We start from the raw sequence: 16,857 nt of genomic DNA, 5'->3' as shown, positions 1-16,857 counted from the left end.
ATTTTCAAAACCATCATTCTACTGAGTGTGTGCAAGAGATGATGACAGAGTTTATGCCAAATGAAGTGTGGACATCTGGCATGTTGTTTGTTTCTGCAGGATTCGAAATGCCAACAGTGGAAAAATAATCAGTAAGTATATATCCTCGATAGCAGTGATATTTGTGTGTTGACAGCATTTTGTTAGATTTTGTTTGGGGCTTTGTCTGTTATACAATGTGTTCACTAAAAAACTGCATCTTCTAGTGATTTATTAAAAGCAGTTTGTAAGAATTTCCAACAGTATTTTCTGTGTGAAATAAGACAGTTGCACCTTATGCTAAGAAATTTCTAAAAACAGGCTTTCTCAATGGCCAGAATTAGGTAGTTGCTTCCCATTGCTTTTGTCAGCAGGTTTGTATCTGCATATGTATGGACAGATTGGTTTGTCTGTCGTTTTGTGTCCATGCATACGTGTACGTGTGTAGATGTGTGTTCATGTCTAAAGCGTGGCTAGTTGTGCTGTGTCTCAATCCATGAAGAGATCCTTGGAAAAAAGCTGCTGATAATGTTTTTCATAGAAAGCTGTCTGGTGTCTCATTGACTTTGTCTTTCATGGAAAGGTTTTAATTATTGTCTATACCTAAGTGGACTTCTAGAGATTTTTTTTTTTAAACTGATAAACTTATACCATCTGTGTCTAACTTTCAGAGATGCCAACTGTTACGATTTTGCCGTATTTTGATCACGCATTCGCAGTTTGTTCCAACATTATGCCAATGTCAGAATTGTTCCGACGAGTTCATTTTTGACTACATTGCATGCTTTCCTGTCGTGACATTATCCAGATGCTCTAGATATCGATCATGAGATCAGGGCAGTCACTACTACTAACCTAGGTCTCATGTGATGATGCTCAGCTAATTACCTGCGTGTTTACATTGAAACAGCATTGGCTCGGAGTCCGAGTGTACCTACCAAATTCAAAATGTTCCAACCAGATTTCTTTATTGTTCCTACAAACACAGGACAGGGGTTGGCATCTCTGAACTTTGGTGGGAAGCATCGTAAACTTTCTTCTTTACTTAGCTTGACTCCATACCATCAAAATGGGGAAAAAAAAGGGCATATCTAATAAATATGAAATCAGTTGAATCTTTTATCGTGCCAGTGATAGCAGGCTGTGGTTGGATTGATATCCTTACTTTTGACAGTAAGATTTTATTTATCAGAATGTGCGATCGGCTTCTGAATAGAATGAAATGATATTGATAACAAGAAAAAGGAATGATAATGACAGTAATGATAATGATATTTATTTCATTTATATTGTGCATTTCATGGAAATGGTGATGCTTACATTTGTAGATAATAGAAACAAAAAAAATTACACAGAATCATATGAATGAAAACAATTTTCCGCTCGGACACACTCACCCAAGGACTCAGTTTCTAAGCAACTCCAAATGCCAAGGCTAAAAATTATGGAAGGTTTGAGTTATGCAGTCAAGCTATGTTATGAGCATGTTGTCCCCTTCTCTCCGCAGTTGAGTTCCCACCCACCCTTTGGTCCTGAGCGATGGTATTGGGGGTGGGAGTGTGCGTGTGTGGGAGGTAAGGTGGCACTGCACTGTGGCAGCTTGTTTTCCTCAAAGACGGGCGCAGTTGCCGAATGGTTAAAGTGTTGGACTTTCAATCTGAGGGTCCCGGGTTCGAATCACGGTGACGGTGCCTGGTGGGTAAAGGGTGGAGATTTTTACGATCTCCCAGGTCAACATATGTGCAGACCTGCTATTGCCTGAACCCCCTTCATGTGTATACGCAATCCATGTCAGCGTTCGGTGGGTTATGGAAACAAGAACATACCCAGCATGCACACCCCTGAAAGCGGAGTATGGCTGCCTACATGGCGGGTTTAAAAACGGTCTCACACGTAAAAGCCCACTCGCATATATACGAGTGAACATGGGAGTTGCAGCCCACAAACGCAGAAGAAGAAGAAGTTTTCCTCAAAAAGTGCAGTGCCACAAGCAGCAGAAATATGTTGTGATGATGACCTAAAGATGCTATGGCTTAGTTCATGCATTAGCACAAATGGGAAACATGTTATGCACACACTCGTGTGTACATATGCGCAAGCACAGATAGGGATACACACATATCCCCTACCCACTTCTCAATCCCCCACTCGGCTGAACTTCAGATGTTGGAGCACACATGCCCAAACACACACATACACACACACACATTTATGCATTTCTTAGTAGTTTTCTACCTTTTCTGTTTTGTCCTGACTTCTCATTCCCCTCTCCCCACCACCCTCTCCCCACCCCACCCCACTTTTTTTTTCTTTCTTTCTTTTTTTATCATTTAATATCACTAATAGTGAAAAGACGCTAAACTAAAGAACTAACACACACACACACACATGCACACACACACATACACATGCATGTACGCATGCATGCATGCATGCTCACAAACTCACATACACACACATCCACACACACACATACGCACACTCACGTGCATGTGTGCACGCGCACGCACACACACACACATGCACACATGCTCACATGCTCACACATTCAGAGAGAAACTTCCTTGTTTTAAGTGTATATTAGTAAATGAATTATAAACTTATAATAGTATGCTTCCTATATCTGACCCTCACCCTGTTTCTGTTTTAGACTATTATTTGAAAAAATTATATATGATGTTCACAATACACAATACACAAACTTTGTTGTCTACACTTTGGTACAGAGATTTTCTTTTTGGCAGCAGCACATGTCCAACATAAGAAGAAAACAACAAACAAATAAAATGAATAGAAAATAAAAAGATAAATGAAATGGCACCAAATGGAAATAGCTATATACAAATATACAGATTATTGAAATTTACGTGCCTCTCCATTTCAGTCAGCCAAACCGCATTGCACATCTCCCCCCCCACACACACACACACCACGCGCACACACACACACACACACACACATACACTCACTCTCATCCCCTCTCTGTCTCTCTCTTCTCAAAATATGCAACTACAAAGATCATAGTTCATTTAAAAATCAAATATCACCAGAGTAAGACAAGAATTAAGATGCTTTTGTGTCTTGTATAAATCAAACACTACCGTTATCATCTGTTCAGTTCATACAACTCTGTTGTTTTGTTCTGTTCAAGTCTTTTTGTTGTGTTGATGGCTTGTACTCAGTGACTGTGTCTTCTATTCTGTCGATGGATTTTGTTTCAGTTAGGGGGGAGGAGTTGTCTGCTTGCAAGGTAAATTTTTCTTCTTCTTTTGTTTTCTCAGGGTTTTGTTAGTTTTTTGGGTGGGTTTTGTTGGGTTTTTTTTTCAAACTTGCCTTGATTTTTCAGTATAATTTTCTCATATTTTAAGGACATTCTTTGTTATGGGGATAAAATCAGTTTTGCCACAAAACATGGCTTCATTGATACCTCAAGCTGGTAGGTTCATTTGAAAGTTTTCTTCAGCTAATAGTAAAGTATGTTGCTCCTTTTTTTTTTTTTTTTTTTTTTTCCTCCTACACCTTCCTTCCTGAATCTTCTTTGCGTATCAACAAGCTAATAACAGAAAACTTGTGTGTGTGTGTGTGTTTTAGAGCTAGAGATACACAAATGAACAGACATGTATATACGCATTTTCCGTCAGCCTGTTTTTTACCTGTCTGTCTGCCTGTCTGTCTATTTAACATCTAACTGCTTCAGTGCTTGTCACCTGTCTGTCCATCTGTCTGCTTCAGTGCATATCACCTGTCGGTCTATGAAAATCTGTATATATATTTGTCACTTATCTGTCACCTGTCCGTCCATCTGTCTGTTTATCATTTGTCTGTCCATATGTCTGTCTACTTACAGTGTGTCTGTCTACTGATCGCCTGTTTGTCTATCTGTCACGAAGCATTTGTCTCCGCCTGCCTGTCTGTTCATCACTCGTATGTCTCTCTAGATATGTATCACCTGTCTCTCTGTATGTCTGTTGGTTCACTGTTATAGTCGTTAGTTTTTCATTAGAAATGTGTTATACTGTTATGCTGCCTTTTTTTTTTTTTTTTTTCTTTTTTTTAACAAAACTTAAATCAATCATTTTCTATACATAACACACACACACACACACACACACACACACGCACGCACGCACGCTCACACACACACACTTTCATACATAGTAATTTCCCCGCCACCTCCACCCACTCGATTTTTTTCCTACCCTCGTCTAATATCACTTACAGTGAAAAGACGTTAAACTAAAGAACGAACAGTGTCTGTTTCTCTACCTATCACCTGCCTGTATGTGTGTCTACTTATCACCAGTCTGTCCAACTGTCTGTCTGCTTATCACCTGTTTGTTCATCTGCTTGTTCATCTACATGTTTACTTACCACATGTCTGGAAGTATCTCTGTCTATTGATCACCTGTCTGTCTATTTACTTATCACCTGTCTGTCTACCTTTCATCTGTCTGTCCATCTGTCTGTCTGCTGATCACCTGTCTGTCCATCTGACTGTCTACTTTTCACCTGTCTGTCCTTCTGTGGAGTGATGGCCTAGAGGTAACGCGTCCGCCTAGTCAGCCACCAATATTTTCTCCCCCTCCACTAGACCTACAGTGGTGGTCTGGACGCTAGTCATTCAGATGAGACAATAAACCGAGGTCCCGTGTGCAGCATGCACTTAGCACGCATAAAAGAACCCATGGCAACAAAAGGGTTGTTCCTGGCAAAATTCTGTAGAAAAATCCACTTCGATAGGAAAAAAAACAAATAAAACTGCATGCAGGAAAAAAAAAAAAAAGGGGGGGGGTGGCGCTGTAGTGTAGCGATGCACTCTCCCTGGGGAGAGCAGCCCGAATTTCACACAGAGAAATCTGTTGTGATAAAAAGAAATACAAATACAAATCTATCTGTCTACTGACCACCTGTCTTGTCTATCTACTTATCGTCTGCCTGTCTGTCTGTCTACTGACCACCTGTCTGTTTGCTTATCGCCTGTCTGTCTACTGACCACCTGTCATTCTGTCTGCTTATCACCTGTCTGCCTGTCTGTCTACTGATCACTTGTCTATCTACTTATCACCTGTCTGTCTGTCTGTCTGACTGCTGATCACCTGTCTATCTACTTATCACCTGTCTGTCTCTCTCTCTGTCTGTCTACTGATCCCTTGTCTATCTACTTATCACCTGTCTGTCTGTCTGTCTGTCTGCTGATCACCTGTCTGTCTATCTACTTATCACCTGTCTGTTTGTCTGCTGATCACCTGTGTGTCTATCTGCTTATTGCCTGTCTGTCTGTCTACTGATTACCTGTCTGTCTATCTACTTATCACCTGTCTGTCTGTCTACCTTTCATCTGTCTGTCTGCTGATCACCAGTGTGTCTATCTACTTATCACCCGTCTGTCTGTCTGTCTGCTTATCACCTGTCTGTCCATCTGTCTGCCTACTTCTCACCTGTCTGTCCATCTGTATGTATGTCTGCTTATCAACTACTTATCACCTGTCTGTCTATATGTCTGTGTCCATTTATCACCTGTCTGTCTGAATGTCTGTCTCTACTTATCACCTGTCTGTCTGTATGTCTGTCTCACCTGTCTGTCTGAATGTCTGTCTCTACTTATCACCTGTCTGTCTGTATGTCTGTCTCTACTTATCACCTGTCTGTCCACTTGTCACCTGTTTATTCACATGACTCTCTCTCTCTCACTCTGCATACCTGCCAAAAACTGTGACCGTTGATGATGCAATGTGCAGGAGAATGCCACCATGCAGTTCAGAGCCAGTAATCTGGACAAGAAGGATTTCTTCGGCAAGTCCGATCCCTTCTTGGTGTTTCACCGAGCCAATGAGGATGGCAGGTGAGCGTTGGTTGCCTGTCGTCTGTTGTCCTACCTGTGTCAGTGTGTGTGTGTGTGTGAGTATGCGTGTGTGTGAGTGTGTGTGTGTGTTCACATGCTAACGCATGTGTGTTAGTGTGTAGCGAGTGTGTGATTGTTGTATCGTGAACAAGCCAGGATGGCAAAAAGTAGGTGTTTGTGCGTTTGCGCATGCGTTACTGTTGTAAGGTTGGTTGATGTTCACAGTATGTTGTCAACCATCCTGCCCTCTGTTTGTGTGTATGTGTGTGTGCATGTTAGTTTTTATTTGTATAATGATCGAATGAGAACGGCAGGAAGCATTTACTGTGTGTCATCAGTTACCATGCCTGTTGTGTGTGTGTGTGTGTGTGTGTGTGCTTGTTCTTGGGCACATGTGTTAGTGTGAGGGTAGTGTTTAATTGTATTATTGTAAGGGAATGAGTATGGCAGGTAAGGGTTTGCAGTGTGTCATCAGTCATCCTACCTCATTGCATGTTTACGGGTTTGTTAGTGTGTAATTGCTGCATGGCAGATTGATCTTGGTTGCATGTTGTCAATCATCCTACCTCTTAATATGTGTATATGTGTGTGTGTGTTTGTGAGTGCATATGTATGTGTAAGCAGATGTGTGTGCAAGAGTGCCTCTGTGTGTGTGTGTGTGTGTGTGTGTGTGAGGCACACATTTACAAATATATAAGTAAATAGTTAACGTCATAAGTTGGTACAGCATTCAAACACATATTTCCCCAGTCTTGGTTGTACATTGCTTGCTTGCTTGAGTCAACCGACTCACATTACCTGTGTTATTAGATTCTTGTATATATCCTTTTAAGTTAGAATTGTTTTATTATGATGTTAAATCTGAAACAGTGATCAAGTAGTCTATAGGTTTCGTCTTCCAGTACTTCACAACTCCTACATAATCTGTCTTCTTGTGGAATATTTATGTATCTACCTTTTTCAGTGGTCAGATCATGTGTGCTTATCTTGAGTTTTGCGAAAGCTAATTCGTGTCTTACATCTGAGATACTCAAAAGGTACGTTTCGGTTTTATTATCTGTTGCAATGTGATTGTAAAATTTAAGCTATCATGATTTTTTTTTTTCTCTTTCTGGTATCATAATATTCATTTTTAAACTTAAAAATGCTGAATGTGAATAGTTTTTGTTGTGTTTTTTTTGCAAATGTAATCAAGGCCTATGTTTTAGAATAAATTTATGAATGACAAACATTAACCATGAAGAAGTTGTATTACTGTCGAAAAATATGTGTGAGTGTATGTGTGTGTGTTTGTGTGTGTGTGTGTGTGTGCGCACGCATGCAGTACTAGTATAAGTGTATGCAGATGTGTCTGAAAATAAGCACCTTCTCAGGTGCGTATGGCTATCTACTGACAGTTTATTTTATATAGCAGTAGGGATGTGGGGCCCTGTGTCAGGAGGTGTGCGTGATGATCTGTCACAGCTACACTGTGGTGCATAGGACAGAAGTGATCAAAAACACCCTGAACCCTTGCTGGGCCCCTTTCACTGTTCCTGTGCGTCTTTTGTGCAACGGGGACTATGACAGGTATGTGCTGGTTGTATTCTTTTTTTTTAATTTTTGTGCATGTGTTTGTAGGTTTTTGGTTTTTTTTGGTTGGTTTGTTGTTTTCTTTTATTTATTTATTTGTGGTGAGCGGGTAGGGTATATTTCCTTAGCATCGCTAGGGCTTAACACTTGGCTTACATCAGAGATTGACAAAAGCTTATAGTTAGACCAACAGCAAAATGAGAGTTGTATGATCAGTAGATTCTCTTCCGCAGTGGGAATTCATTTACAGCTCAGTCGTTTGTGAAGGACTATGACTCTCAAACTAGGAGGCAGAATTGCACTGGCTCTTAGTGCTACAATCTTGGGGGCTAGTTGACCTTTGGACCATCCCAGTGCTAACTGTCCTAAAGAACTGTTGGTTAAGAGAGTGGAGGTGTAGCGTAGGCAAAGACTTTTTTTTTTTTTTTTTTTTTTTTTTTACTATAATCAAATTCTAGCCTAGATAGTCTGGACAGTAGTTGCCTCCTCTGCTGTTCTGATAGTCATAGTTGGACATGAATGACCGTCATTCAACAAAAAAATTTACACAGTGATAGTTACTTCCATGAACAGAGGTGAAGGTAAACTGGAAAAAAACAAAACAAAAGAAAAAGAAAGTTTCAGATGGAAACTACAGTTGTGATGAATAGAGGTTTTGTTGTGTAAATGGATTTTAGATTTTGCGTTTCTATCATCTTGCTTGCATGTTTACATCTGTTTTGTTTTGTGAATGAAATGCTTTGTACATATGCATATGAATTGCTATGTGTGCATCTGTTTTCTGTTTTGTACAGGTCTATACGAGTGGAGTGTTTCGACTGGAACAAAAGTGGAACGTACGTTGTATGCTTTTTCCTTTTTTTTTTCTTTTTTTTTTTTTTTTTTTTTAAATATATTTATAGATATATACTCCAGTGTTTACAGGTTGTTCTTGGTCATTTTAGTCTGTAGTATATTTTAAGATTCCATTTTAGTCCAGGGCTTGGTTACACAAAAGCCATCTTACAGCACCAAGTATGCTCAGCAGTAAGAAGTGTGCAGAATTAGTATATTGCATTGTTTTGTATTGTATTGTCACAACAGATTTCTATGTGTAAAATTTAAGCTGCTCTTTATGGGGAGAGCTTGTCGCTACAGTGCAGCAGCATCCCTTTTTTATTTTGATTTTTTTCTTTTTTTTTCTGCTGGCTTCCATTAAGGAGGAAGGCGGCAGAATGGTCAAGATGCTCAGCTGCCAACACAGAGAGTCCGTGAGAGTGTGGGTTCGAATCCTGCTCTCGGCCTTTCTCCCAAGTTTGACTGCAAAATCAAACTGAGTGTCTAGTCTTTTGGGTGGGACAATAAACCGAGGTCCCTTGTGCAACACGCATTTGGCGCACTGAAAAAGAACCCATGGCAACGAGAGTGTTGTCCTCTGGCAAGATTATGTAAAAAGAAATCCACTCTGATAGGTACACAAATCTATAAGCATGCACTCAAGGCCTGACTAAGTGCGCTGGGTTATGCTGCTGTCAGGCATTTGCCTAGCAGATGTGGTGTAGCGTATATGATTTGTCCGAACGCAGTAACACCTCCTTGAGAAACTGAAACTTTCTGCTTGCAAGTGTGTTTGTCTCATCCAAATGACTAGCGTTCATAACACCACTCAAGGTCTAGTGAAGGGGATGAAAATTCTAGTGAGTCCCGTGCCCTCAGATTCTCTCATATACCTGAGTGGACGCATTACCACTGGGCCACCATTTAACATAGTTTTAACTCTTGAGTGCCCCAGAACGGAAGATGTGGTGTAGCATAAATGTAGTGATTTGTCTGAACGCAGTTATGTCTGCATCACTGAGAAAACTGATACCAGTGTCTCTTTGGCAGTGTCATTGTTAACTCACTCAGTACGGCCAGTCCTCTCTTCTCCTCTACACAGACCCCTCGGATGTCCAGTGGGTGTCTCAATGACCCAACCTTTAGCTTCCGTCGTCAGAACTGTGGTATTCTTTGTCAACATTCACCTCTTCAGTATAAGAGTGTTTCGCTTCCAATATTTTGATGATGGTAATTGGGATGAAACGCTGTAAACGTCGTCTCTTTCGGCGTTCGTATGGAGAGAATTAATGGACACCCCTCTGTGCAGGCATGAGATCATCGGAGAGTTCTGCACCAACATGCGTGAGCTGTCCCGTGGTTCGGGTCCCCACGCCCAGTTTGAAGTGAGCTTTTCGACAGTGTGTAATTGTACTTGATTGTGTGTGGCCTGTCTGCGTGTGTTTGTGTCATTTCTGTCTTTTATCATTTTCATCAAATACTTATAGTAATTGAATAATGATGATGATGATGATACTATACCTTACTGAGAATTTCTGCGAAGTGTTTTACCGGACTGAGAATTACCATACTGGACCGAGAATTCCTAATGAATTACTGTACCAGAGTGAGAATTACTGCTGAATGCTGAATTACTGTACTACACTGAGAATTACTGCTGTATTGCTGTACTGGACTGAGAATCACAGCTGAATTACAGCAACAGAGTTAGAACTACTGCTGAATTACTGTAACAGACTGAGAATTACTGCGGAATTACTATACCAGGCTGAGAATTAGTGCTGAATGACTTCACCAGACTGAGTATTACTGCGGAATACTCTGAGAATTTTAGTAACAGACTCTGTCAGTCTGTGTAGGGTTAAAAGATTCATTTCTCCTATACTTGTTGTGGTCAGTAAACATAATTTAAAAAAAAATATATATATATATGTATGTATGTATGTATGTATTTTGATTGTTTTTCAGGTCATAAACCAAAGCAAGAAATCCAAAAAGAAGTACAAAAACTCAGGACAGGTAACATTTTGTGTTTTCTACATCTATCGTTTTCAGCCTTGTGATTTTTTGGTGTTTCATACCATGTTTTGTCGTGGGAATATCTTATTGCTCCTTATGACATGACACTGTCAGATGAATATTACATGCAATGAGACACATATACACTCAAGTACCCAACCACAGGCACATCCACAAACACACATATAAACACTTTATACACACACTCTCTCTCTCTCTCTCTCTCTCTCTCTCTCTCTCACTCACTCTCTCTCATACATGTGCTCATGCATGTACACATACTTTGGCTTGTATGTGCGTGCATCCACTTGCATATTTTAAGTACACACTTACTTTGCCATAGATGGCGCAAATACAAGTGCATATGATATTATGTGTTTGTGTGTATATACAAACATGTCATGAATGTGGATCTGTAAGTTGTCTATGGGTTTCATGTGGCATCAGGTATTTCTGTTGTGCTGGTGCCTGCCCTTGAGTTCCCAGTATTTGTGATCATGTTGCTCTTTTTTCAAGGCACTGATCTTTAACTCACTGAGCCCTGCACCTGAGCATTGCTCCGGTGTCATGATTCATTTCACTGAAACAGTTTTTCACGTTCCTACATATCCATAAACCACAAAGAAAGGGCACAATAGCTGAAGGGTTAAAGTGTTGGACTTACAATCTGAGGGTCCCAGGTTAAAATCTCGGTGGCGCCTGGTGGGTAAAGGGTGGAGATTTTTCCGATCTCCCAGGTCAACATGTGCAGACCTGCCAGTGCCTGAACCCCCTTTGTGTGTATAAGCACGCAGAAGATCAAATACGCACATTAAAGATCCTGTAATCCATGTCAGCATTCATTGGGTTTTGGAAACAAGAACATACCCAGCATGCACACCCCCGAAAATGGGGTATGACTGCCTACATGCCGGGGTAAATAAACAAAAACAGTCATACACGTAAAATGTTAAATGTTACATGTTTGTCTGTACAAGTAAGTGTTCATCTCTGTGAGTGTGTGTTTGCGTGCGTGTTTGTGTGTGTGTGTGTGTGCGCCGTGGAAGCTGCGATACGTAGACTAGAAATGAGTGTGTGGAGGAGGGGGTTGGAGGAGGTGCAAGGTAATGTGTGTGTGTGTGTGTGTGTGTGTGTGTGTTGGAGCTCATGTACGTTTATATGTATTTGACTGTACTTTCATATCTGTGAAACTGCATGTTTGGTGCATTTCTGTTATGCATGTGTGGGTGTATGTGTGAATGTGTGTCGTCATATTTTACATTCATTCGCTTAATTATCACCATTGTTGTCTTATTTATTTATTTATTTATTTATTTTTTATTATTATCATTTTATTGGTATTACTATTATTATTACTACTACCTTTTTCTATATTATAATTATTATTTATTTATTTATTTATTTATTTATTCATGTAAGCTTATCTATTATTTATTCCCCCCCCCCCCCTTTTTTTTTTTTTTTTTTTTTTTTTTTTTTTTTTTTCAAGGCCTGACTAAGCGCGTTGGGTTACGCTGCTGGTCAGGCATCTGCTTGGCAGATGTGGTGTAGCGTATATGGTTTGTCCGAGCGCAGTGACGCCTCCTTGAGCAACTGAAACTGAAACTGTCTGAGTGTGTGTGTGTGCGTGCCTGAAATCTGATTGAATGACACAGGAAACGAATGATAAGCACCCAGTGGCAGCCTTCAGTCAGCTCTACCCAGGTAGGCAGCCTGTGACCCCGTGTTTGTAAAGCTCTTCGAGCTTGGTCTCCAACGGAGGATAGGCGCTATATAAGTATCCATATCAATCAATCAAAACTAACTTCCACATTGTCCATACGAAAATTTGGAGGAAAAACAGTGTATTTTTGCAGGGGTTTTTTTTTCCACATCAGTTTGGCAAAGCTGTCAACTCCCCAGGATTATCAGTATCAGTATCAGTAGCTCAAGGAGGCATCACTGCGTTTGGACAAATCCATATCTGCCAAGCAGATGCCTGACCAGCAGCGTAACCCAGCATGCTTAGTCAGGCCTTGAGAAAAAAAAAAGAAAAGATTATCCCCAGGATTAAATGGATTGATTAATTGCAGACATTAAGCTCGCTCGTTCTCTCATACGCATGCATACATAGATGCAGTAATGCTCAGATGTTTTATTACGGAGTACGTCTGCCTGTATGGTAGAGTAAATGAACAAAACACTCATTCACATAAAATGTTACATGTCTGTGTTAGGGTGGGTGTGTGTGCGTATGCGTGACTGAAACCTGATTGAATGACTCAGGAAATGAACGATAGAGTTTGGATAGGCACTATATAAGTATCCATATCTACCCATCCGTAAAGCGAAAGTGAAAAGATATTAAAACTAAAGCACAAATGAATGTTGCACACAAACACTTACAATGCATACATACATGCACAGATACAGATTATCTCTCTCTTTTTCTGTCTCTTGTCTTGCTGTCTCTCTCTGAGACTCTCTGAAATTCCCAAGCGTGGGCAGGATTTTAGATAAGAAGCACATGAAGGATGGAATGTGTCATGTTTACTGAGGAGGAAGAGGGCCTTTGTCTGTCCACAGGTGTCCCTGCAGTCCATAAGGATTGATAAAGAAGACAGTTTCCTGGACTTTGTCAAGGGAGGGTGAGTGAAACTGACAGTAGCATATGAAACGTTCTCTGCCCACAGTTCCTGTCCCCCCCCCCCTCCCCCAACTCATCATACAACACCCCTCCCCCTGCCCCACCACCCTCCTGTCCTGCTCTTATCCTGTCTCTTTTATTCATTCAAGTTTTCAGTTGTGACATTCAAATGTGAAAATGAATATTCTAAACCCGATGTCTACAGTCACCAGTGTGTGTGAGACAGGACATTAACTGTTTCAGTGCCAAGCCTAATTTACGTTCATTTACAAGGCATGGAAGATTTTTTTTTCCCCCCCAGCATTCAAAATACTAAAGGAAAGTATGTATAACTTCTACTTTTCTGAAAGGAAAATTAACACACTAATTATGACAATATCTTACGAATTAAGTTATTTTGCAATAGGAAATACTACAATGATGCGAAAAGAAATTTCCATCATGGGGCTTTGTGTGTGTGTGTGTGTGTGTGTGGTTTTTTGTTGGTTTTTTTTTGCACACTGGAAGGGGACAGAAACTTGTTCTGGGGCACTGAAGGGGATAAACAGAATTCCTTCCCTTCCATTCTGTGAGAAACAGAACTGTACATTTGAATCTTCTCTATCTTGGGTCAAAAACGTGCATCTCATGACTTTGCAAGGTTTTGAATACAGGTTCTTTTTTTCAGTATGTGTGTATGTGTATGTGCAAGTGAGAGAGTGATCAAAAGATAGCTTGCCCAAATGTGTCTGTAAAGAAAATAACTGGAGACTGGTTTGTGTCTTGAATTAAAAGCTTGCTTTCAGTCTTTGGGTGTTTTTTTTTACTAGTTTCTGGTGATTATGCCAGAAATGTTAAGTTTCCACTTTTTGGCGTGTGTGTTTATGTATTTGTAATAGATTGTCTGTGTGTGTGAGTATGTGTGGGTGCATGCATCCACTCATGCGTGCGTGTGTGCATGTGAATCCACGGTAAACGTTAACTCAGAGCCAGTGCCCCACACCATAAGCTCTCATCCAGGTGAATGGAAGGTGAAGAATGACACCTCTGGAAGCTTCCGTCATTTGGCACTGATTTGGTGGCTTACTGCCCTGCCCATTCTGCCTTCGAGCCGGTAGGGCAGCAACAAAGAAAAACAAAACACACATACAGAAAAAAGGAACCTGTATTCAAAACCTTTTTTATTCATTCAAGTTTTCAGTTGTGACATTCAAATGTGAAAATGAATATTCTAAACCCGATGTCTATAGTCACCAGTGTGTGTGACAGGACATTAAACGTTTCAGTGCCAAGCCTAATTTATGTTCATTTACAACTGTTTGCCAAGGCTTGTTTTGGTCAGATGATTTTTTTTTTTTTTTTTTTTTTTTTTTTTTTTTAATATCCAGCATTCAAAATACTAAAGGAAAGTATGTATAACTTATACTTTTCTGAAAGGAAAATGAACACACTATCTAATTATAACAATATCTTATGAATTAAGTGATTTTGCAATAGGGAAATACTACAATGATGCCAGTTTGTTTTTTTTATGACTGTTTTGGCCAGTGCCTGAATAGTACCCCAGCTGTGCTGTAGGGTATGGAGTTCTCCTTCAGCTGTTCACAGTCAGGTGTTCTGTGTTACTCTTTTTGTCACCACAGATTTCTCTGTGTGAAATTTGGGCTGCTCTCCTCAGGGAGAGCACATTACTACTCTGATAGTGCCACCCTTTTTTTTTTTCTTTTTTTTTCTGCCTGCAGATTTTTTATGTTTTCCTATGGAAGTGGATTTTTCTACAGAATTTTGCCATGGACAACTCTTTTGTTGCCATGGGTTCTTTTACATGCGTTAAGTGCATGCTGCACACGGGCCTCAGTTTATCGTCTCATCCGAATGATTAGCATCCAGACTCAAGGTTTAGTGTACTGGCGACTCTGCCGGGATTTGAGCCAGTATGTGCTCAGATTCTCTCACTTCCTAGGCGGACACATTACCACTAGGCCATCACTCCAAGTTCTTCAGTCTTCCTGTCTTTATGTCTACGTGTCCAGTGAAGCGCTGCGCAGGTGATGTTAATTTGCTGTCTTCGCATGATGTGTTCAATCCATTTCCACTGGCTTCTCATAATGATGTTGGTCCCCATGTTCTCGGCAAATGGGTGTTTGTCTCTATGTTCTTTAGATTGCACTTGGCCAATGGGTGTTGATCGGAGATGGTACTGAGCCAGAAGATTCACAGGATTCGTTTGAGGTTTTTCGCATGGAAGGTCGACAACTTTGTCAGACCACTTCTCAGTCATCCTCCAACATTCTGAGTCGTAGGGCAGTTGTGGAAAGTACACAGCTCTGGTACATTCTCAGCTTGGTATTGGTGCTGTATGGGCGAGGGGGTTTGGGGGGTGGGGGGGGGAATAGGTGGGAGGGTGATCTCCACACATTTTTCAGCATTCAGAATGTGATTCCAGCCTTGCTGAGACAGCTCTTGATGTTGCAGCCAGACCCCCCATCATGTCTGACAGTGCTGTTGAGGTACGAATCTTGTGAGGTCACTGGGCTATAAGCAACACTGATCAGTGATCAGGCATTGATCGACGGCCTCTTTTAAATTTTTCCGACCCCAGCCTTGTTCTGTTCTGTCCGTAGAATGCAGAATGAACATTACTGTGGCTGTGGACTTGCCTTGTTCTGTTCTGTCCGTAGAATGCAGAATGAACATTACTGTGGCAGTGGACTTCATGGCCTCTAATGAACTTCAACAGACACTTTGATTTTTTTGTTTTTTTTAACTTGTTTTATTCAGTTCAGAGGTATGATACAGAAAAGAGTCATGCTGACTGGCCTTATTTTGGATGTGTTTTTTTTTTTTAGAAAATTACATATAGTAAAAACATTAGGACATATTGGAGGGGTCAGGAGGGGGTGTGGGGGTAAAGGTGGGGGCTGAGTGCATAAATGTATGGGGAGGAAATTATTATATAATCAGAGCATTCCTATATGAGTGGTACTCATTTCTACTGTAATATGTTGACATATAGACTTCAGTTACAATACACGATTTCCAATGGGAATTACATTGTCAAGCCTCAAGGATGCTGTATTGAATGGTAAAGATAAATGCATTTCATTTTCATTTTCAGGATATAAACTTAATGGATGGGCTGTATAGTAAAAGAAACTGTAACAACCGTAATAAAACAAATATATATAAAAAATGAAAACACTCATCCCCATCCTTGCTCCAGAGGCACATAACCCCCGAAAACGGAGTATGGCTGCCTACATGGCGGGGTAAAAACGGTCATACATGTGAAAGCCCGCTCATGTACATACGAATGAACGTGGGAGTTGCAGCCCACGAACGAAGAAGAAGAAGTTCCAGAGGCGCCATGGCAGAGTTGGTTAGGTGTTGGGTTTCTGATCCTGTGTTCACCAGTGATCAGGGTTCGAAGCTCAGTTTCAGTATAGTGTTGTATCCTTGGGGAAAGGCAGTCCACTCTGATTTTCATCTCTCTGCTCAGGTGTGAATGGGTACCAGACCGCAGATGCGCAAGAAGAGGATTGGGCCCCGCCCTCCTGCGCCAAGCCCTTGGCACCATACATTATGAATTCACTGCCCCAATGGTGGTTTAAAGCTATTGGACAGTTAACCTTATTCAGGCTAGGGAACTCGCAGTGGATCCGCTTTTTTCAGCAGAAGAGCTGTTGATTTCAGAGGAGAAAAAAAACAGATGAGTATGTTTTATTTTCGTCCAGTCTGTTTCAAGCCCAGTTCAGTTTTTCGTTTTCAACCCAGTTCAGTTTTTCAACTTACCATGACGTCACTTTTGCTTTAGCCACCATCTTGTAATTTTCAAACAGCAAGCATGTCAAGATTTGTGAATTATGGCAACACGACATGGGAATGGTTGATAAAAACTGTAAAAGAAAGAGAGGAAGAAGAATGCCTTGGAACTTTTTTTTTTTTTTTTTTTTTTTTTTGGATTGATTGATATGGATTCTTATAT

General features: G+C 40.6%; 1 protein-coding gene across 1 annotated transcript in view; it reads left to right on the top strand.

Moving 5' to 3' along the window:
- Positions 1–16,857, top strand: part of LOC143284738 (copine-8-like) — a 41,582-nt gene that overhangs the window by 7,948 nt on the left and 16,777 nt on the right. The window contains exons 6-13 of the mRNA XM_076591698.1: positions 100–131; positions 3,240–3,268; positions 5,757–5,860; positions 7,325–7,429; positions 8,227–8,268; positions 9,558–9,633; positions 10,217–10,267; positions 12,833–12,894. Of these exons, the coding sequence (XP_076447813.1) occupies positions 100–131; positions 3,240–3,268; positions 5,757–5,860; positions 7,325–7,429; positions 8,227–8,268; positions 9,558–9,633; positions 10,217–10,267; positions 12,833–12,894 (501 nt within the window). The remainder of the gene's footprint in view (positions 1–99; positions 132–3,239; positions 3,269–5,756; positions 5,861–7,324; positions 7,430–8,226; positions 8,269–9,557; positions 9,634–10,216; positions 10,268–12,832; positions 12,895–16,857) is intronic.

Source organism: Babylonia areolata, chromosome 8 (genome assembly GCF_041734735.1).
Source record: "Babylonia areolata isolate BAREFJ2019XMU chromosome 8, ASM4173473v1, whole genome shotgun sequence".
Lineage (NCBI taxonomy): Eukaryota > Metazoa > Mollusca > Gastropoda > Neogastropoda > Buccinidae > Babylonia > Babylonia areolata.
The sequence above is the reverse complement of the archived record's forward strand: the minus strand, read 5'-3'. Positions and strand labels throughout refer to the sequence as shown.